At 37.8% G+C, this 23,558-nt stretch overlaps 1 protein-coding gene and 1 non-coding gene across 2 annotated transcripts; both read right to left on the reverse strand.

Moving 5' to 3' along the window:
* Positions 1-3,975: 3,975 nt before the first annotated feature.
* HAUS6 (HAUS augmin like complex subunit 6) lies at positions 3,976-23,394 on the reverse strand. Its single transcript, XM_042877550.1, has 17 exons — positions 23,176-23,394; positions 22,851-22,946; positions 22,118-22,196; positions 20,898-21,030; positions 20,203-20,350; positions 17,544-17,609; positions 17,367-17,418; positions 16,948-17,121; positions 16,076-16,260; positions 15,434-15,551; positions 14,768-14,852; positions 14,137-14,218; positions 12,765-12,828; positions 11,911-12,096; positions 10,904-11,066; positions 9,396-10,400; positions 3,976-5,837 (listed from the first exon to the last, which is right to left on the reverse strand). Exons 1-16 carry the CDS (start codon positions 23,310-23,312, stop codon positions 9,427-9,429), a joined length of 2,742 nt encoding a protein of 913 aa, XP_042733484.1. The 5' UTR covers positions 23,313-23,394; the 3' UTR covers positions 3,976-5,837; positions 9,396-9,426.
* LOC122183551 lies at positions 12,915-13,044 on the reverse strand. Its single transcript, XR_006180280.1, has one exon.
* Positions 23,395-23,558: the final 164 nt, after the last annotated feature.

Below are 23,558 nucleotides of genomic sequence, written 5' to 3' on the forward strand. Positions count from 1 at the left end.
AGCAGCACTGCAGAGAAGTTGAGGTTGTTCAGGCTGAGGAAGAGAAGGCTCTAGAGATACCTTTTTGCAGCCTTTCAACACATCAAGGGGGCTTATAAGAAAACTAGAGAGAGACATTTTACAAGGACATGTAGGGCAAGCAGTAATGGTTTTAAACTGAAAAAAGGGAGATTTATGTTAGATATAAGAAAGAAGTTTTTTACTCAAAGGGTGATGAGACTCTGAAAAAGGTTGCTATGAAAAAGCTGTGGATGCCCTGCCCTTGGATGTGTTCAAGGCCAGGTTGGATGCCCTGTGATCTAGTGAGAGATGTCTACCGATGGCAGCAGGATTGGATTGCATGATTGTTAAAGGTCCTTTCCAACCCAAACTATTATATATCTATGAATATTTACTACAATAACAATTCATTTATTGCTACAAGGGGAAAAATAACAACAACAAAAAACTCACACCTTTGTTTTTCTGGCCACCACAGCTTACTTTCCACAGAATATCTGCCAGGGCTACTGAACTCCGTATTTTTCAGTCAATATTTACTTAGCCTTCTCATTGAAAACAAAAATTCTTTCTGAACCATACAATAGGAGAAGTGGAGAAAGAACTGGAACTGATGCCTATTGCCACGGAAAATGTCACCCATATTTAACTGAAGTATATTGCCAAGTAAATTAATTCTAGGAAAAGAATGAAACATTTTCCTGAACTAAAAGGCAGTATACAATAAATGCAAACTAATTTAAGCATCAGCTCTACCTGCTTTGATTTTTCTTCCAAAATAAATGCTCTTGAAAGGCCACCAAGTGAAACCCTAACACTGAGGTTTAGAAATAAATGCCAACATTTACAGAGGACTGGCAGACCAGGCGCAGCCTGACCTACAAAGCCACAAAACTACTTGACATGCAGAACTTTGAAATGTCGGTTTTCATGCTGCGGCCTATGGTAAACTAGTTGGTTCCAAATATTTAGCAAAGTATCTCTGTATTTATCCAACAGTAAGCAGTCAAAATATTTGTGACTAACATTAACCTGCTGCCATCTTCTGGTGAAAAATTCAGAATAATAAGAAACAAGGGGCAAAAACAATCAGTTCTTGCGAGCTGCTGTTATCTTGGGCTTTTACTTTATGGTAAGCAGATGGGTCACGACTCATGCAGTAGAATTACTTTGAGAGAAGCAAGCTGTTTAGAATAGTCTCCTATGAGATCACAAAAAGGTGATCTCACAGAATAAGGATCCTTTTCACAAATCCCCTTTTCACCGTGCCAGACCTAGAATAATCTGAACAGTCTGTCAGAGAAACAAAGTGTCTTCAGCAGTAAGTGGTAGCTATTATTCTACCTGTAAAAACAAACCAATCCAGCAACAATAAGATAGGCTGCAAAAGACACCTGTTTACATTCTCTGTAAGTTGAAGACAAAAAAAAATAGAAATAAAAAATAAAAAAATCAGGAATTCAATACTAAACAGTCAAAAGAAGGTTATGTTAACCAAGCCAAGAATATAAATGGGTGCACTCTACTCACTTCTCCTAGTCGTGAATCTTGGCAGTTCCTTGCGTTAAATGTATGCAGCACAGAAATGCTCCTGACAGTATGACACATCCTAGGATATGAGAAAGCACTGCGTCGTGACTCCAAGGGGAAGTCTAGGATTCACAGCCCCAAGTCATTTCTTTCCACATACGCAATAAGGAGCAGTAAGCACCTCATCACACTATGTCTAAACTGAGAGAGGGGAGATAGGTGGACAGCTGTATCAGACAGAAAGACATCAACAATTTGCAAATCTTTGGACCATTTAAATCCAACCAATCTATCGTAACTAGATCACAGAGAACACAAGCACATCAAACTATAACTTAGAGAGCCACTATTTCAAATATTTACAACAACACGGTTGCAGAAAATATTACTCGTAAGACACTACTGTCACAATTCAGCTGAGTATCAAATATTGCCAGGGGTACAAAACTCAGGTCTGAAAACTACACTGGCAAACCACGTAACAAAAAGGCAAACACATAATTTGCAGGTGGCTACCAAGTTTCACAAAAAAAATACAGTACTCATATGCAGTGCAGTCATTTTCCTTAAGGGAATACAGACTTCCTGGTGCACTCACAAACATGCTTTGCCATAGCCCTTTCAGGCAAAGAACGAATTCTAGAAAGGAAATTGAAAATTGATTAAAGACCACAAGCTCCTAGCTGACTTAAGAAAGCCAACATACGTACAGTACCTGTCTTCAAAACCCTGCCAAGAGCAGTTATCTGTGCTGTTGTAAACTGAACTTATTTTTAGTTTGTACTGAGTCTTTCTAGACTCAGTCAGTCTGATTGGAGGATTAAGAGGAGAATGACCAACTTCTCTCATTAGAAGGTACAGTTGTTCAATGGTCCATGAATTTATTTTTAAGCAACTTAATGATGCTACTTTTCTTTGATATTTGTTCTATCCTCAAAGTTTCCTTCTTCAGACGCTTAGGGCTTTAATACTTTATTCCATTTTCCAGAACACTATGCTTCTACATTGCCATGTTCTGAAACTATCGGAACGTCTAACACCACAAAAACTCTTCTTGATCCATTTGCTTTACCATTCAGTAAACAGAAATTTTGAAATAACAGATTAATTTTGTTCTCGTATCTACCCACAAAAAGGAAGAAAATTTTGCCAAAATGATAAGCTGTAAATTGATGAAGTGAGGTTTGCTGACAATTAGCAATCCCCATTATTTGAGAAACAATGCTTATAGACATATATTGAGTAAAACTCCTCTTGGTCTTTACTGATAAAACCTTGGTATTTTTAAAAGCCGTGGTCTTTACTGGTAAGACCAGACTTCAGCAGTTCCACTCGCCTGCAAGCAAACAGTGAAAAATTCCTAAGATGCAAGGCAATTTTATTTTTGCTATTTTATATAGAATCACCAAGGTTGGAAAAGACCTCCAAGATCATCCAGTCCAACTGTCCACCTATCACCATTTCCCATTAACCCACATCCCTCAGTACAACATCTAATTGTTTCTTGAACACCTGCAGGAATGGTGACTCCACCACTTTCCAGGCAGGCGTGTTCCAGCATCTGACCACTCTTTCAGACTATTATTTCCTAACATCCAGCCTGAATCTCCCCTGGTGCAACTTGAGGCCATTCCCTTTAATCCTATTGCTAGTTACGTGGGAGAAGAGGCCGACCCTTACCTCATCACAAACTCTCTTCAGGTTGTTCAAGGGAGAGAAAGGTCACCCCTGAGCCTCCTCCAGTCTGAACAATCCCAGTTCCCTCATCTCTTGAGATTTGTGTTCCAGACCACTCACCAGCTTCATTGCCTTTCTCTGGACACACTCCAAGATCTCAATGTCTTTCTTGTACTGAAGGGCCCAAAACTGAACACAGTACTCAAGGTGTGGCCTCATCAGTGCTAAGTACTGAGATACTGGAAATTGTTTAATTTCTGTGATGATCTGATTCTATGCGCCATATTCTTAGCCATTACTACTTAATTCAGAACTGCCAATGTGGCAGCAACCCACATTACGGTTGGATTTCTCGTAAGACAGGCCACATATTATCTACATCCTATTTAGCTGCTCTTGCAAAATATCTATCCTAGCAGCTTGTGTAGCTTCTGAAAGATTAAGTGCCTCAAAAGCAAACATATACGTTATTTGGATAAAGGATCCTTTTCAATCCAGATCCAAAAGCTTTAAGTTTAAGGCCTTCATACCAAAACCAATACCAAAACAGAATAATCAAATCACTGTTGCCTTTCTTCAACACAGGTCTCAAAGTCAAATACAAAAGCTTATCAAATAAAGGAATAATGCATACAGAATGAAGAACGGAAGGAGCAGAAGCACTTGCATCTTACAAATAAGACAAATAAAAATACTTTAAAAATGCAGCTTGGTAACAAAAAATACTTCTCTTTCTGGAGTACATTTATTTATTATTTATTTGTTATTCATCATGTGTAATACATTCCAATCTGACATGAACTCTGTATCAGCATCTTATACATTCCCTCTTTATAATTTTACAGCTTTAAAACAAGTTTTGAGTCAATATTTTTCCCCACTTCATCTTTTTTTTTTTTTTTTTAACTTGCAAACATGAGAAAATGGGTCTTATGTTAGAGGGCATAAAACTAATTATTGCATTGAATGTCTGCATTTGCAGGCATTCAAAAGACACAAGTACTAACAAATCTTGCTGCTTTCAGTAGTCTCATCTATTTGCAGAGTTCTCATCTTTTTCATAATTTGCGCATTTACAGAGGAAGGATAACTTTCACTAATTTAAAGCACTCAAAGTTAGTAGTATGTATTTGAAACCACACTTGTGGCCAAAAAGTTAAATGCTCTCCTCTTAGAGAGGCAATCCATGTAAAAAGAAAAATGGGAAGTCTCCTTGCCATTTGTATACCTCTATGCTATGAAAAACAAAAAAGAAAACCAAGAATTACATCATTCAGTACATCCCATATGGAAAAAAGTATTTATAATTTTCCACTTGTAACTTAAGAGCAGCGAGTAACATCTGTAGCACTGATGAGTAGTGCATCTTGCTAGCAGGGAACTCCCGTTCCAAGTTCCTTTCCCCATATTCTTACATACCCACAGGAGCACAGCTGACAAACGCACGTCTTCAAGGATGGCACCGAGTGCAAAGGCACAGGCGACACTGGATGCATGTTTGGTAAGAAAAAGTTACAGATCAGGTCTTTCCCAGCAGATGCTCTACAGCAGAAAACCTCTTCAGCAGCAATCTCTTGAAACAATTATGTCAAAAAAAATCTGGGAACTTCGAGAAGCAGATCATACTGTCAGAGCACATCTGAACTGATCAGCTCCTTCCCTGGCTTGCGTGACCAAGCTCCTTTGCTAGCATCCTGACCAGTGCACTGTGGTTCCTGCTTTCAAGCATTTTCTGACCAGGGCACAAGTACTCAGTCAGTTTCCTAGGAAGCCTTTGTAAAGTCACCACCACCAAGCTCTAGAACTCAGGTCTGCAAGCAACACAGCTGCGCCTATTTCAGACAGCTGATAGCTGTAGTCTCGGGCTGTTCAACAACTAGATCAACATGGAAATGCACTGTCATAATGTTATTGTCAATTACATTGCAGTGTCATAAACATAAATGTATACATTACACACAGTGTACAGATTTATATAAGTCTACTACGGAATATCTACAATCTGAAAATAAAATAGCATTAACTCTACCAGAAATCATAGTTTGAAACTTCAATTTGAAATTTTAGTACAAAGCCTGAAGGAATTGTACCAAAAATTCCACTTCAATGGGAGAAATTTATTAAAGAAAAAGGTCTTTATCAACACTGAAAACTGATGGTAATGCTTGACCATACGTTTCAAGAGGAGAGAATCCAGCATAGGCAGTGCACCAAAACATTTTCCATTTTAAAGGGGCAGGATAGAGACACCAAATATTTTGTGATTTCTCCTTTGAGACGTTACGTAATTTTAGAATGGAAAAACAACATGCTCAACATCTATTTTCAAAGCTGTGTTTACAAAGGAATATATAATTTTGTACATAAGTTTTGAGTTGTTCACAGAAAATTAGTATGGATGACTTGAGACACAAGGGATCAAAGCAAGCAACTGACACTGACAAGAAGTCTGGCACACAGGCCTGGCAAGAAATAGGAGTGCAACTTATCATCTAGACAGTGCTTGGAGAAATTACGAAGTACTCAAGTACACCATAATTTTAATACTACCATTGTTCGTATGTTTTACAAGTTTTTCAATAATGATGGTGGTTCCTTTGTGCTCAGCTTCTCATTCAGCTTTTCTTTATCTGGAGGAAAAAAAAAAAAATGTATTGGTTAACATTGCGTAATGTTCAATTAACTAACAGAAATACTGTCCCTAAAGTATCTGCATGTATTAAAAAAGTAATAAAATGTTATTTCCAATTTTGATGGCTGTGAAATGTTCAATTAACTGACAGGAAATACTGTTCCAACAACATTTAGCACACAGTAAAAAAATAGGTATAAAAGAGCACTTCAAGTTTAAGTCTGATAAAATCATCTGTTATCAGTACAGTCACAATTTCATGTTACTAAGTTATTTATATAGGAGAATTAAGTGGAAAATATACAGCATGAGCATTTATGCTCAATTTTAAGAGAAAATTTGGAAGCCTAGTTAAGAAAGTTTGGAAGAAGCAAAGCATTAAGGGTTGCTGCCCTGGACTTCAGGAGAGCTGACTTCAGCCTCTTCAAAGAATTACTTGGACGCATCCTTTGGGCTACAGCATTAGAAGGTAAGGGGCCCATTAAAGCTGGTTGACACTTAAACACCACTTTGTCCAATTTTAAGATCAGTGCGTCACCTAGTTTCTTACTGAAGTGCAGAGTAAGAAACTGGGGAAAGGTGGCAAGAGGCCTGTGTGAATGAACAATGAACTCATGGATAAACTAAAAGGAATGAAGGCCCATGAAATATGAAAAAACAGTCTGTCCATCTAGGAAGAACATAAAAATGTTGCCAGTGCCTGTAGGAATGAAACAAGGAGGGCTAATGTCTGCTCGGAATTAAACCTTGCAAAAGAGGTAAAGGATAACAAGAAAGGTTTTTGTTTTTTAAACATATCAACAGTGTTTAAAAAACTAGGGAAAATGTGGGTCCCCTACAAAATGAGGTAGGTGCCTGTTAACAGGGAACACTAAGAAGATGGAGATTTTCAATGCTTTCTTTGCTTCAGCCCTTACAAAGACTGCCCCTCAGGAAATCCCAAACCCCGGAGTTAAGATAGACAGTCCAGGTAAAGAAAGATTCCCTGTTGGTCAAGGATCTGGACAGAGAACATTTAGCCAAAATCAGTGCACACAAATCCATGGGGCACGATGGGATGCACCCATGTGTGCTGAGGGAGCTGGCAGAGGAGGCTGCCGAAGCACTCCCTTATTGATAATCTTTGAAAGCTCTTGGCAAATGGGAGAGGTGCCTGAAGACTGGAGGATAGCCATTGTTGCTCCAGTCTTCAAAAAGGGCAAGAAAGAGAATCCAGGAAACTACAAGCCTCACCTCCAACCCTGGAAAGGTGATGGAACTTGTTCTGGATAGCCTCTCCAAGCAATTGGAAGAGAAGAAAGTTACTGAGATTAGTCAACATGGATTCACTAAGGGGAAATCATGCTTGACGAACCTGGTAGCCTTCTGCGATGTCATCACTGGCTGAGTAGATGTGGAGAGAGCAGTGGATGTAGTCTACCTTGACTTTAGCAAAGTGTTAAACAGCATCTCCCACAACATCCTTCATATGACACCTAGAAAGCGTGAGATAGATGAGTTGACTGTGAGGCAGACTGAGGACTGGCAGAGGTAAGAGGATTGTCATCAATGACACAGAGTCTGGTTGGAGGCCTGTAACTAGCATAAACCCCCATGAATAGGTGCTGGGTCTGGTCTTGTTCAACGTCTTCATCAATGATCAGAATTAAAGGATAGAAACCCATCTCAGCAAGTTTGCTGATGATACAAAGCTGTGAGGAGTGGCTGACACACCAGAAGAAGGTGTTGCCATTCAACAAGACCTGAACAAACTAGAGAGTAGGGAGGGAGGAACCTAATGAGGTTCAATAAGAGTAATAACAGCCTTGCACGTGGGGAGTAATAACTGCAGACATCAGTACACGGACTGGGGCATGACCTGCCAGAGAGAACATCTGCGGAGAAGGACCTGGGTGTTCTTGTGGACAATAGGCTGGCCATGAGCCAGCAGTGTGCCCTTGTGGCAAAGCAGGCCAACAGTACACCAAAGAGCATTAAAGAGCATGGCCAGCAGGTCGAGGGAGGTAATCCTCCTCCTTTACTCTTCCCTGGTGAAGCCACATTTCAAATATTGTACCCAGTTCTGGGCTCCCCAGTATAAAAACGACAGGAATCTTGTAGAGGGCCACAAAGATGATGAAGGACCAGGAACATCTCCCGTAGGAACAAAGACTGAGTAACCTGAGTCTGTTCAACCTGGGGAAAAGATAACTGAGGGGAGATCTAATTCATGTTAATATATACATATATCTGACCAGATGAGACCAGGCTCTTCCTAGTGTTGCGCAGCAATAGGACAAGGAGTAATGGCCTAAAACTTGAACATAGGAAGTTCCATACAATCATGAAGATGTGATGATGGTGATGAAGCTATGGCACAGGTCACCAAGAGAGGCTGTAGAATCTCCTTGTATGGAGACATTCAAGACCTATCTGGATGCCTACCTGTACAACCTATTGTACGATGCCCGCTTAAGCAGGGAGTTGGACTCGATCTCTTGAGGTCCCTTCCAATCCAGGAATTCTGTGATTCTGTATCAAGTTGCCTTTTACACTAGCAGTAGATTAGACCAAAGTATCATCTACTCAATGCTTTGATATGGAAAAAAGCAAATGGCACTGTCACTGTCACACACTTACAAGATCTCTTCATAAAACACTATGTCAAAACAATACCAAAGTACAAGTCATACAGTACAAAGTGGGTATCAAAGGAAAGATTTTGTCTTCAGAAGTTAGACTAAGATATCCTTCTGAAAAATATCTTACAGAGCAGTATCCAGCAGATGCACTGCAGCAGAGTTTTGTTTCTCTTACTAAAAGTGAGGTAAACTAAGCAATATAACCTAAGCCACTGACGTTTACAAACAATGCAAGTCCCTGCATATAGTAAGTTTTCCTTGTCAAGCATTACTTGAAAAAGCATCACTACCTTTTGTCTGGTTATTTAAAGTGGCAATCCTTCACAAAAAGCATAAATCTCACTGCTCCTGAGACTTCTAGTATGTCACTAAAAGCATACGTTTTAGTAGTGTATTGCCATTACTAGCCCATCTTTATTTACATACATAAAAGTTAACTTTGCGTTTCTTAAACCAGTGCACTAGTGGTTAAACAAAAGAGGACACATAGACTACAAACACGTAACCGAGAACTCCACCAGTTTATATTGCCTACTATATATTTCTAAAGAGTTACACATACTCAGGGTAAACGTATTATTTCAAATCAACTTTGTGAATTCTCAAGATATAACTTCAGATGACTCTGCTGCTAATGCACATACAGTGGTTTTTTTGTTTGTTTTTGTTGTTGCTGTTGTTTTTTTTAAATAGCTGTAGGTTTCTTTAGAAAATCAGACAAGTATCTTTTTTCATCCTTGAAAGACATACATAAAACAAGAAAAATAGAACACATATGCTTTGCTTTTGTCCCATCATCTATAAGAAATAAGCATGCAAATAATCTTTTGTCTGACACTTTTACAGGAGGGTTCAGCTATCAGATGACACCTGTGGTAGTATAACTGGTGGCAAAATGGACAAAAATCTGGTTGCTAAAGTACATTGACACTTACCCTTCAATTTATTTATCAGCTCTAATGGGATTTAATTAATATTTGATGCCATTTCTTCTAGGTGTTTAGAGAAGACCAGCAAAGATGGCAGGGAAGGATTGTTGTCAGGAACTGGTGATTTTATCTTGGCAAATTCTTCATCCAAGCTGAAGCGTTCTACAGACATTTGCAAATCACCTCTTTCTCCTTCATCTGGAGAAAGACTTTTGTCTGAGAAATTACTTAAAGATTCATCTCCAATAAACACCTCATGCAGTTCCTGTTCTTCTCCAGATACACTTTTTTTCAGCATTTTGTATCTGCTGAGCAGGGAATCTAGATTTGGCTTTAAATTAAGACTATTCCCTTGATCTACTCTACTATGTGGTATAAATACACTGCCTAAAAAACCTAATCCAGATTCAGACATCACAAATTTCTTAGAACTTCTGCTACTAAGCTCTTCTGGAGTAGTCTCATGCAGCATCCCAAAATCATCAACTTCACAGCTCTTAGAACTTAACACTGGAGACGCATTCCACAGCAGATCTTTATCCATTAAACCCAAAAGGTGATCTGAGGGTAGAGTATTCACTTTACTACTGTCTTCTGAAGAAATACATGGAGTATTCAAGCTCTTCTCTACGTACATGCACGGTGATTGTTTTGTTTTTCCTATAAAACTTTCTCCAGAAACAGCGTCCTCTAATTCTTCTTCACTGTCCAAATCCTCTAGTATCTCAGATGTTTCTTCCCAAATCATAGGTACATTGATTTGACTTATCATTTGCTTTAGAACTGCAAATTGTGCAGAACTACTTTTGGACTTTTGTTCTGACAATGGATAATCAACGTTAGGTAGAGCAGATGAAGAGGAACCCCCATCTAAACTAACGGCTGCCTTATCCTGGATTGCAGGACTAGCATCCACTGGAGCATCTATTATTTCTTCGGTTGAAACCAGCTCTGCATCTGACAAGTCTTCAGACTGAATAGCTTTTCTCCATGAGTTTCTAATTTCAGAAACTAATGAAATAAAAACAAATAAAATTTTTAAATTTTTTTCACACTCCCAACCAAACTTTTTTACTGTCCAGTTAGTAACATAAGGAAATTAGAAAAAAAAATATATATATATATTATATAAATATAAAATATTTATATATGTATATAATTATATATATATATATATATATATATATATATATATATACACACATACATACATATGTATATACAAATACATATATATATATATATGTAATAACGCCTTTATACTTGTTTATGCTTAGTTTTCCCAAAACACTTGCCTCACAACAGAAGGGGATTCTACACAGGAAACATCTATGCTAGTGGAAACATTTATGCAAATTTACACTACTTGCTGATCCTGAGCTACACAAGTGAGACTTTAGGGTTACATGCAGCTTCAGTGAATTATTCTTCATGTGTGAGACGTACAATGCCAATGAGCTAGCTACATTTCTCATTAGTGATAGCATATAATATAAACAGCATTTTAGACTCACGCAGATTTTCTGGAGTTCGGTGAATTTGTTTCCTTGTCAAAAACGGGTTAAAATCCAGAAAGTCAATGAGATCATCTGATGCTGTTCCTCTTCCTGCATCACTCTGAGGTGACTCTGATGTTATTATTTTTGCAATCTGTAGAATATTACAGAAGAGCAAATTCTGAGAAAGCATAATTATAACTTAACTTCCGTTAGCTATGACTCCAAGCAAATCACGTTCTCTTAAGTGACTGGATTAGTTTGGAACCTCCTGATTATTCTGCAATTTACTACTCAGGCTTAAAACACGACCAGTACTCTACACATACAAAATTAAGTTATGGTAGCAAAATCAGAATTTGATTAGAAGCTCCCACATGAATCTACCTTTAAAATGAAAACACACACTCAAAAGATATTTGAGATACTGGTCAAGAATGGTGTAAGTATAAAGGTTAGAGTTCCAAAAATAGAACAGACGACAACTAATTGCCCTCTTTCACTGAAAGATAATTTAATTTTCAAATCAAGATGTGGTGAACGTAATAATCAATCTTCTGGAGGAATTCCTTTCCTTTTTTAACTCTTAAAGTGGAAAAAAAAAATAAAAAATAAAAAGAATAGTTAAATATTTGCTAAAATTCCCAAAATCTGTTAAATGTTTGAGCCACAGAATTCAAAAACAAAAAGGACTTTCAAATTCTAAATACATGCAGTGGTTCAGAAACTAAAGTATGAAAGGTGTTAAAAATCACATTATGATTCTTTTGGAAGTGCTATTCACGTTGCAGTGGCTTAGAAATATTCTGTGCTTTGTTCTATGCTTTCAGATTGTAGTTCATTGGGCCATCATCACTCCTAGAACTCAGTGGCAACTGTCTAGCATGGAAAAAAAAAAACCTTTTACACACACACATGAAAAGAACTACTTTACAAAAACATTTGCAATTTCTTTTCTGAACAGATATTTATTAAAAAAAACAAACAAACAACAAAAAAAACAACCAACAATAACTTCTCCTAACCTCTTCTGCCAATTCTTCTCTAGCTTTCTCAAGAACATCCTTCCTTTCAAGAGGAGCATCTCCCTGAGTAACATGACCTTCTGAGTTTTCCCGTGATTCTGATAAGGTGAGCTCATCTTTTCCATCCTCCGAGATCCTTGGAGGCATGGGCTTTTCTTTCCCACTGTCTGGTTCAATATGCAAGTCCTAGAGGAATATACAGTAGTTATGAAAAGTTTTATATTCAAGTCTCAGAAAACTAGCATAAAGGAGATGCCGCACAAATTCTGAGAGCAATGAACTTGGCATTTATATCAGCAAGAATATTTCAAGGTTTTAAATTCTACCTAGATACAAGTTATTGTGACACTCATTTTATTAAAAAAAAAAAAAAAGTAGGACATAAGCAGAGGCTACAGTGAGGTGTCACTACTGAACACAGACAATATCATCTGCAACTACCTTCAAAAAGCTGCAATGAACAACAGCACAATGGACAACTGTACATGCAATTTCCCCCTAGGACACATTGTATCTCTTGTTTTTAGGCACAACATAAAGGAACTTCCTAGTTTGACAATTGCTCACAACAAAATAAAGTCAGTTCTGTTTTCACAGGCAGGAAATCTGTGATACACTGGATGTTGTACTAGAAGTGATAATCAAGTTCCCGTATTTCCTACTGCTTGCCTATTTCTTAAGGAAGTTCATGGCAATTAGTTTTCACAGTTTAGGACTGACTCAGAGGAACAGTTGTATTGCTTTAAAAAAAAATTCACAGAAAAACATACTAAGTCTAGGCTTCAAGTAACATCAAAAGTAAATATCAAAGACATTTAACTTATTGGACAGGCGATAAATCACTTAAGAATAACCTTTTCAGTTAAGAGGTCTTTGTTTTCAGATGTTTCTGACAACTCTGAAGATTTTGAAGAGATCCTTCAACAAAAAAAACAAACAAAAAAAGCCATTTTAGAGAAAAACAAAACAAGTAGCATACAAGACTTAGTGCACAGCCACTACACACCTGTGTGCCCCGTATCTGTCCGTTACGATTTCCCTCAATTCGTCCCGGTCATCAGAAGGCAATTTTACTATAGGGAGAACAGGTGACAACTAGAGCAGATTCAGCTCTATTTGTGTATCAGCCTCCCAAACTTGGTAATTATGTAACTTTTTCCCTTAATTAGCAAAGTGAAAGAGAAGGGGTGTTGCAGTATATTTTATAAACAAGCCTTCCATATTCTTCTAACAAAGGCAACTGGAAAACCTTCTGCAGATTTGATGTTCTTTCCCCTAAATATTCATACACACATCACCTGACTACCACATACACAAGTCTAATCATTTCTGATTATTGCAGTATTAATGGCAAAGCTCTAAAATGTAACATACAGATCTCATTTCTTAGGAAGACAGCCTAAAATTTCAATACTTACTGCTGAATGTCTTTACAATCATAAATAGAAAATAATCCACGCTGTAACAAGTCACTGAGAGAAATTCCATTAAGCAATTGGACAATTTTTGAGATTCATATGCAAATAAGCTGCTGATGTCAAAGTATATGATATCAGCATTGTTTTTCTTTGCCAACTCCCTCTCTTCTAGTAGGCAACATTCAAATATTTGTAGGATTTCAATCTTGTGATACCGTTATTCAAGTTTATTAAACTTTCTGGCACTAATGAAATATTGTGTCAAAACCCATTGGAAGACTTCTGAAATTTTGTCTTGTTTTAACCTTTTTTTTTTTTTTTTTTTTTTTAAATTATAAGAGACAGAAAAAAGTTATTTTAGAAGACACAAATCTGGGGTTTCTCTTAGATTTGTTTGTTTAGGCTGCTTTATTTGTTTTTAAACACAGAAACAAGGCTCCCAGGAATATCTGTTTTCTTATTCTCAGACTATGATGAAAATACATCTACATCAACCTAGTCTGAGAAGAAGAATTCTCCAGTCTCCCCTTTGCCTCTTAAAACTTAATTGAATGTAGTTAAAAAGTTGCAGCTAAAATCCTGCCGTTCAGCTGCTGCACACCATCAGCCAGCAGTTGCTTACCAGTCTCCAGGTGCAGAAAGCCATAGTTACTTTACTTTTTACTTACCCTATCAGGTGGGCATAACAAGCAAGGAGAGCATTACTGAAATATTCCACTTATGCTCACAAAATAAGTTTCCATCATTTCCACTGATGTTGTCTGTTAGTTTGTTTTTTTTTTAAATCAATTTCTTGTTAAAGTCATACCATCTAGTTGGTGTTAACGATGATGAGACACTGGTGGTTGATTCACTGTTCTCATAACTTATCTCCCAAAGGTCTAGAATATCTAGAAAAGCAAGTAAGCGTTTTAGTATTGCTTCTTCTTTTGTTGTTGCTGAGCCTTTGTGGGCAATACAGGTAACTCACACCACAGATGTAGAATATTCACAGGACAGGCTCCTCCAATACTTAAAGAGAAATAAATCAATATAGCCACTGCAGGTGAATCTTAACCCATTTGCTCATTAAGCTCCTGCAGGCACAGATGCCACTAGCAGCCAGCACCCATTTGTGCTGCTCCTGAATGCCTGTTCGAGAGGGAAGATTCCACATGCTCCCCTGAATGAACTATGTTGACAAAATGAAAGGCAATTATTCTACGTATTCATTCACAACTAAATTACCAAAGTCTAACAAGGAAATCTGCAAACAAAAAGCAGGGGGTCTTAATATTGGTGGTAGTCTGATGTAGTAGATGGTTGGGTTGCGTTGGATGATCTTGGAAGTCTTTTGCAACACTTGTGATTCTACAATTCAGTGATTCCGGGTTCCATGAAAACTCATAAAAGTTGAGGTGGGGGTGGGGAAGAAGGAAAAGCTTCTCTAGTTCACACACCTGAATCTGATCCTGGATTTTGAGAAAAGATATAATCTTCACAATCTTTTTCTGCTTCTGATACAGCCTGTACCACACCCAGATCCTTTCAAAAGAAAAATTACACAAACAATGAGAAAAAAACTGTGTAACATCAGCAATTAACAGGCAGTTATTTATAGTAGCTTTTCTGCAAATGAGAAGCCAGGCTCAACATGCAGCTTTTGATCACTACTGGGGCAAGGATATAACCTTAGATTTCTGTACAGATGCGAGCATCAGAATGGAATTTCTATTGTTCATCAAGGAGATCCCTTTAAAGGGGAAAATACAATTCAGTAGATGTCCAGTAATAGCACATGAAAGCTCAATTTCTACAGCAGAGGGAAAAAGAAGTATGTATTGTTGATATATAAATTAATCAACTCTTATTTGTGCTGTCAAGGCAGTTCCACCCACTACATTAAATAAAGTCACACCAGCTGTCACTAAGTTGAGCATATTTTCTTTGCAAAGAAAAACTACTTCAGAAAGCAATCTCTGCTATACTGTGCTATACTCTGCTATACTTCACTAACCATGAAGTTCAACAAAGATGTACAGCATCATACGACAACGGAAAACACCAGCACAGATGCACTTCATCCCTTCTCTTCCCCAGCATCAGATCAACTGAGCACTACTTACTAAATCCTGATTGCAGAGTGAAGACCAGCCAGGAGAGCTTTCCCACTTCATTATCCACTCTTTCTGTCTTCTAGAATTTGATTTATCCAAAATAAAGCACTTATTTTCTATGCTTTGTCTGCAAAGGAAGAAAGATCATTATGTTGGAGTAAAAATTATACTTAAAAACACATCATAATAACAATCAAATGTTCCCCTTATCCTACAAAACCTCTGATATGCAACAACACATTTGTGCTTGCACTAAAATCTAACAGAAATTCACAACCTAAAAAACAGCTGCTGCATTGTCTTTATGTTTCCTTACAGTGGAAGAACTACATTCAAATACATGCTTAAACTTTCCCTGACTCAGTTTCAGATAAAATTTTGCAATCTCAGAACTTATTGATGCCTGGTAAGGTAACCCCAGAAACAAACGCCTAAAGTATCTATGGAGCAAGGGAAAAAAAAAAAACTAAAGTTACTTAACAACAAATTCCAGTTTAAAAATTATACGATGGATCAAGACAAATATGAATTTGTCAAACCAAATCTACACGTTCCCACTATAAGCAATTCTTTTAGGAAAGACTCAAGGATAAGATGACACGATTTACATAATAAACAACAGAGAACCAGACAAAAATTCCAGATAATTACCTCACTGCTTCCAGACGCAATAGCATTTTACTTTGTAACGTAGCCATATTCACAATGGGCTGTAAGTGGTTTTTTGAGTCATACCGATATGATTCATCTCTTAAAATTCTTAGGGCTTCATTTAATAGTTGAATGACTGTTAAAAAGTTCAGCTTTTCACCTTCATATAAATTTCCCGTACACACCTTGAAATATTGCAAGCAAAAGGAAAACGTGTTACTGAACAGTAACAACACATCAGTAACAGGAAGTTTTGTCTTCTGTATTCACAGCAAGGATAATGTTTGCACTGTGATTCACAGTCTGTACTTTGATTCGGTTCCAACTGTTTCATTTAAAAAAAAATTTGAAAAAAGGAAAAAACTCCACACCCCTGATTTAAGCCTCAGATTGGTTTTCTCAAGCATAATCTGCTTGAAGGCAGCCTAAAAAGCAGTGTCAACTAAAAATGCATAAACTAATGGAACTATTCCATTTAATCACTGCCTCAAAAGATAGAGCAGGCCTAAATACCACCCTGTACTCCATGCTGGAAACAAAATCAATTTGGTACTGTAGTTTAAATGACAAACTTATTTTATAGTCTCAGTTGGGCAAAAATTCAAGTACTGACTAGACAAACCTAGCAATGCAGTTACTGCATGTCAAACTTCAAAAGAAAACAATTCAAAAACTGCCAATACAGAACAGCAGCATAATCATACAAGCTTTTACAATCATTTTACATGTTTTGTTTATCCTTGCAACCATCTTTATAATCTGTGAAAGGTATTTAATTCTAAAGTACCTAACTGCACACTGGGGACAAAAAAAAAAAAAAAAAAAAAAAAAAAAAAAAGCAAAACAGTTTAGCATGGACAAAAATTACTTACTTCTTGTGTTCCGTTTTCAACTTTGTCAACCAACAGACGTGGGATACTGACAACAACATTACTTCCATCGAAAACGATCTGATCAACATGACCTCCACATACAGACTCTACAATTTCCATTTCCTTTTTCAGAGATGAAAAGGTTTCCGTTATCAATGTCCACATACTACGAACCTTAATGATAAAGAAGGACAAAAATTCTATGTTAAAACACCTATTACAATAACATAATACAATAACAAAATAGCATACAGGCAGAAGAGACAGCTAGGTAGCATAACCACAGGTAGACAAGCAGAAATACCAGTATGGCGATAAATATTACACAAATGTTATAAATATGGTGATCATCTGCCACAAAGGGGGGGAAAAGGGGTGGGACAGGGCAGTGGAAGGGGCAGGAAAGGTCGAAAGCTCACCTTTTGAATTCTCTCAGCTCTGTCTTTTTTGTTTTGTTCCTTTGATTCCATCCTACACGCAAATGAAAGAGAAAAGTTCAAGTGGATTACAGTAAAATTGAAGTCAATAATACTTCATATAAAATAATTTTAAAATTGTTTTATTTATCTAGTGTAGTTCCAAGGAGAAATACTTACTTCTGCAACTGTTGCTGGAGGTGTGCATATTCACATTTCATCTGTTTTATTTCTTTAATTAAACACCTAAAGAAAAAAAATTACAGTCACCCCAGATTCTCAAAACTCCAGGCTTTTGTTTTGCTGCTTCCAGAATTTTACTCACTAAATGATTATATTCCTTCCAGATCTGAACAATTAAGTTATTTTGGAACAACATAAAAATTGATATGAAAGATCCTTACCACAACCCTGAGAAGAAAGCCAGAAAAACCACTAAAAATTTGTAAATTAAGCTATCATATTCCACTGCAGTAGCTTAAATTTTATTAGACCCAAAACGTATTTTTTCTAAAAATTTCTTAGTTGTTTATCAGTATAAACTTTTAAACATATTCATCAACTGTACATGGCCCTGTTAAGACCAGTCTTGGAAATTGTGTAGGAAATTCTACCACCTCTTCAGTGTTTTTAACTGTTTTCACATGAGAAACTTTTTTTCTTTGTAAATCCAGAGTTTCCCCCCTGAAGCACCTTGTGCCTCTTGTTCTGTCACTGTAAATTAATGTGAAGTACCTCCATCTCTTCTTTAGCTACCCTTTAGATATGGGAAAAGTGTGATTACACCCCAAAACATAGTGATCTACGTGTGATTAAATAGTGATAGTGATTAAATAAACCCAACTACAACTTTTCCTCATGTGTCAAGTTTTCAAAAGTTCTAAGCATGGAGTTTCTGTTCAAGAATCTCCCTAGTTTCCAATGTCTCTCTTCAATTGGAGGTACCAAAACTGAACACAGTATTCCAGGTGCAGTATAAGTAGTGCAAACCAGAGTGAAATAAATCCATCCTATGTTCTGCTGCCTGTACTCCTTTTCCATACAGAATGCTATTGGTCACCTCTGCTGCCAGAGCACACTGCAGGCTCACGCTCAGGTTGCAGACCAACGAAATCCTCACTGCTGGCTGCTTTTGGTAGAGTTGCTTCCCCATCAGTAATTCACCAGATCAAATGGCTGCTTTGTTCAATCCCAAATTTCACATTCATCTTCATTAAACCTCATACAGTTCTTGTGAATCAAATCCAGCGTGACCTGTTTTTGTTCTAGCATGAGTAACTGTTTTCATAAGGCATCATCTGCAAATCTGACTGCACTCATCCCACTCATCCAGACTCTTTATAAAAGTGAAGAATAAGTCAAGATCAACTCCACAGGAACTCCAATCATGATGAGCTGCCAGTTAGCCTTTGAGGTATTACTACCCTTTGGGCGATTCAACTGTATTGCTGCACACCGGAAAGATACTTCTATATCCTTATCTGGAACACAGTCACCTTTTATGCTACTTATTAACTTCTGAATTTTAAAAGTTGTTCACCATTTCAAAAGGTTGGTTTCCTGTAGTGTATGCTTTTTTTACTTCCATTTAACAGGATGGACCATTTCTGAGCTTCAACGATGGTTTCTCTGAGAATATCCTGGAACCTCTCAGCTCCCCTTCCTTCCAAAAAATACCTCATAACAGCTGCCAAGTAGAAACCTGCTCTTAACCTCAGTGTCTTTTCAATTCTAGTTGTCTTCCTCTCATTCCCTTGGATCTTAAGTTCTGTGATCTTGGCTGAGCTGATGATAAAGCTCCTGTTCACAGTTATGCCTCCAGACAAGTCTCCCTTAAGTCAGTCAATCCAAAATAATTCCTACTCAGCACACCCAGTGACTGTATTAAAGTCATCCTCAGTGCAGTACAGAAGTTGCCTAGATTGCTTATGCACCACTACATGGCCTTTCCAGCATAAACTGAAGTCATCAGTATGAATTGGGGTCTGGAGGCCTGAAATGTGTTTGATTTGTCTAAGAAGGCTTTATCAACTTTCCCTAATCAAGGAATGTTATACACCACCTTTCATGATGACATCTCAGATTTTGATCCAAAGGCATGAAACGGACTGATCTTCTTTTATATAATTAAGCTCCATGCACTGAAACTTCTTTTTACCTACACTACAATCCCTCCACCTTTTATGCTCTTTCCTAAAAAGCTTGCAACTGCCCACTACACCTCTTCAATCATGTGAAGTATCTCACCTAAATTATGTAAATTCCAATGAAAATCTACTCTATGCCTGTATACAGAGTTAATTATTATTTCTAACCAAACTGGAAGCAATTCTCACGAGAAAGAATAAATCACTGAATATCCCAAGTTAAAAAGGATCCCCAAGGATCACTGAGTCCAACTCTTGGCTCCACGCAGCCCCACACAAAATTGAAAAAAATATTTCTGACAGTGTTAGACAAAGAAAGAACAGCAAATTTTGGTGAATTAACTAAGAGTTACACAAATAAAATCCTACACCATAAAGCAAAGACTTCACATTATATTCTGAAACTGTTATCTTCTCATGTAAGATCCTTCAAATAGCGCCACACATGCAGAATTCTATATTCTCAGTGACCAGGTAGTTGCATCTTCCAATATACAGCATCTCCTAACTGAAGAAGTAATTTCCTACAAATAGTATGTTAAAATTAATTAAAGGAGGCAAATGTGGAGCAAAGTAATGAATTCAGCACAACTCACAAAGGAAGTGAGATACATCCTGCTCAGATCCTTTCAAAAGTACACACAAAAAGTAAGCTTTTATGAAAATACTGTTTCTTTAAAGGCATTACTCACTGGGATGTTTTCTTATATTTTCGGATGATATAATCCTTCCTCAGTAAAATCTGCAGAAGTTTGTTACGTGCCACTCTGCATCTTTCATCTGCCTTATGCAAATCCTCAGGACTGAAGCATGCAGCTTCAACAAAAGGTATTTTGCTGTCTAAAAGAAAATTAATATTTGAATTGCATGATTCACTTTTAGGAAACAGATAACTTCCCAGTCTCCGTAATTTTAATTAAGAGAACTATATGTAAGGTTGCCCATTTTACCTGGACTGAAGCAGGTTATGCAGTATACTATCTTTTCTGACAGCTTTCTCCATTCCCTCCTTCCCTCTCACACCTTTTTCCTGTTCTTTATGCCAAGAAAACACAAAATGTCTACAACAGGTAGTCTACATCCTTCAGAATCCTCGCATTGTGAAAAAGAGCACATAATAAAAAAAAACACTTTTGGAGTAAATCATCATGTGGATGCACAGTCAACATTACGTACATGAACCTAGGACCAAGATCTGCAAAGTAACAGTAAGCCACGCAGTCTGCATTGTTCTATGAGTTCTATGCAAGCACACAGCAACTTTGTGAGAGATTTTGAGCTAAGCAACCGACACAGACCTACTTTCAGCTTTTGGCATACATTCAGAACTTCAGACATTAATTGTCAGTGATAAATGAAATAACGTTACTGTTCCATAACAGCTTACCTGCAGAGCTCTTTTCCAGATCTTTAACTACTACATATCTTGCAAACTGGTACATTAAGTGAATAAATTTATGACCAGTAGAATAAAGAAAAAAAGAAGCTGCAGCTTGAGGAATACCACTTCCCTCTTCATTCTAGATGTGAAATTGATTTTTAATACACAATTAGTCAAAAAAATAATAGCTATAAACAGCCACCAAACATTCTTGTGCAAAGAACACAGAAGCACTGCATCCTATTTGCTTGCAAGTCCAATGAAAACCTAATCTGCTTTGTCACTATATCTGATGGTTATTCTACTCCAAGAAAGAAACTAATATTTTCTGAACATTCTTCTATGACCCATAGTTCCATACAAAAAAAATTAGTTTCAAGATAAAGTCTAGTGTAAAGTAAACTTCAGAAATTTCTACCCTCCTCCTTCCTACTAGCAATCTCTACCTTACAATAACATTCAGGCTTTCCTTCTCACTTTCTGCTGAGATAACTTTACTGTGTAATTTGTTCTTCTTTGACCTTACTAAGGTTTTTTTTGTAGGCAGGTTTCATCTTGTCCACTATTACTCAAAATGCCCGAGTACATAAAGATTTCTAGATCTCCTATTTAAACAAATGCAGCACCAGAAGGCTTAAGAAGTCAATGATACCTAAAACAAGAAATTTTGTTTTGTCTCTTTAGAACAATGCCCTTAAAATTTATAGTCAAATTTCCCTATATGTAAAGAGCAATCTTAAGTTTTTAAAGTATTTGAAATCACTTTTAAATAATAAATACCTTTTCATTTAACTTTACCAAGTATCTTCCAAGCTAGAGCAAATTCAAGGCTGCTCTGAAATTATTAGCTCCTTTTATCTGTTCTATTTCCAAGGAAATAAGCAGGAGGCAGTACTTTCAGAGCAACCTCTGTAGTTCCATCCATACAAGCATCATACAGGCTTTTGGATCTCTTCTTACACAGGATATTCTGTGATTCCATAACCACCAAATATGATCAACCAGAAGAAATACATAGCAGCTTTTGCAGCCAAGATTCAACCTCTGTCGTAACACAGCTTTTACTGAGGAAGGATATGATACACTACACAAAATAAGGCATTAACTAAAACCTATTCCTTTGATTTAAAACTCAGTTATGTTCTTTCAGAGCAAACAACAACAAAGAAAGAATGACGTCAGAGAAACCAACAGACAATCAGTTTCCACTCCTTTTTAACACTTACTGAAATTTCTTTCAGCCATGAGCTGCACAGTTTCGTGAATTCAAGATCTGAAGGTTTTACATCTGGAAACATACAGTTTCTTTCCATTTTAAAGAGGCAACAGGAGAGAGGAAAAAATATATTTTAATATATCTTCAAGTATTCAGTTACATTGTTCATACGTTGTAAACAAAGTTTTATCTGTGATGCCATCTGAGAATGATGCATGATGCCCAGACTAAAAACAGCAAGAAGCATATTAAAACAAGATTTCTCTTGATGTGAGAATTATGGACTTATTCAGAGAGAGATTTGTCTGTACTTGTTTTAGACTCAGAAAAAGCAGCCTGAATGCTTACAGCTTTTGTATCCTTCCCCCCACAGTTTATTTAATTGGTAAGCTACTAAAGCAATTCTGTCATACCAGAAAACATGAAGACGGGATTCTTATCACATTGAAAATTTTCAGCAGCAATCTCTAAACTGGGAGAAATTATTCAGTGTTTGGTGCGGAAAACAAAAGGCAGAGACAGATTACTTTGCTTCTGCAGAAACACTAAGTTTATCAAAGTACAGCCGCTGCGTCTAAAATAAGTTTACAAACTACAGATAAAGGGGAAACAAATCCACTGAAAGAATACCATTTTCCCACAGTACTCTTCAAGAGACCGCTTTTTCCCTTCACTAATTGCTACAACATATTCTTCACGACGTGCACAGCACTGAACAAAACAATACTGAACAAATCACTCACCTGAAAGTGCTTACTGCCCGCTGCTTGTCCAGCTTAGTGAACAAAAACAGGGCAATAACGTGGAAAGTGCTGTAGCTCGGCATGTCAAAGGCAGACCTAAAATATATATATACATACAGCCACATGACAAGGAGCAAAGCAGGCAAGCTTACAGAGCGTTTAACCCATCACTTAAGAGTAACACAGAACGTTACTTTATATTGAAGTATTACGAACTGTAACTTAAATTCTGAAGCAATCCTGATGCCTCCACGCCACACACCATCCACGCCCTCCTTGGAGGCCCCCCGCGCCCTCCTCCGCCCCGGCGCTCCCTCGGCCTTACGGTCCCAGCAGCAGGTTGGTGCCCGAAGCCCCTTCGGCAGCCTTCGGATCGAAGCCCAGAGCCAAAAGGTAGAGCCAGAGATGCTCCCTCTCCCAATTCAACTCCGCGCCCACGGCGCCTGGACACCACCGGAACATCTTTCTCTTAAGGAGCAAGCAGAACTGGAAGCTGGGCCACGGCCGCCTACCCCAACGGCAGCCACGCCGCCATCTCCCGCTTCCCGCCCGAACTCGCCGCGCCGCGGAGCCGCGAGACCACGCGCGGGCGCTGATTGGACAGGATCGAGCCGCGTCCTGCTGGTGGTGACGCCGCGCTCCGAGTCCGTTAGGCGCGCTGCATGCTGGGAACTGGAGTCCGGGCACAGCCGGGACGGACGGCGCATG

The sequence above is a fragment of the Lagopus leucura genome, unplaced genomic scaffold (genome assembly GCF_019238085.1).
Source record: "Lagopus leucura isolate 7727_CA_CO unplaced genomic scaffold, USGS_WTPT01 Super-Scaffold_100018, whole genome shotgun sequence".
Lineage (NCBI taxonomy): Eukaryota > Metazoa > Chordata > Aves > Galliformes > Phasianidae > Lagopus > Lagopus leucura.

Bases quoted from the DNA above. Each gene is read 5' to 3' on its own strand.
- HAUS6 (XM_042877550.1), bottom strand. From the start codon at position 23,312: ATGTTCCGGTGGTGTCCAGGCGCCGTGGGCGCGGAGTTGAATTGGGAG. The intron at 17,610-20,202 runs GTGAGTAATGCC...TTTTTTCTTTAG, and splicing joins AAATATAAGAAAACATCCCA to GTGTTTAATTAAAGAAATAA. The intron at 11,067-11,910 runs GTTAGGAGAAGT...ATGCTTTCTCAG, and splicing joins GAGAAGAATTGGCAGAAGAG to AATTTGCTCTTCTGTAATAT.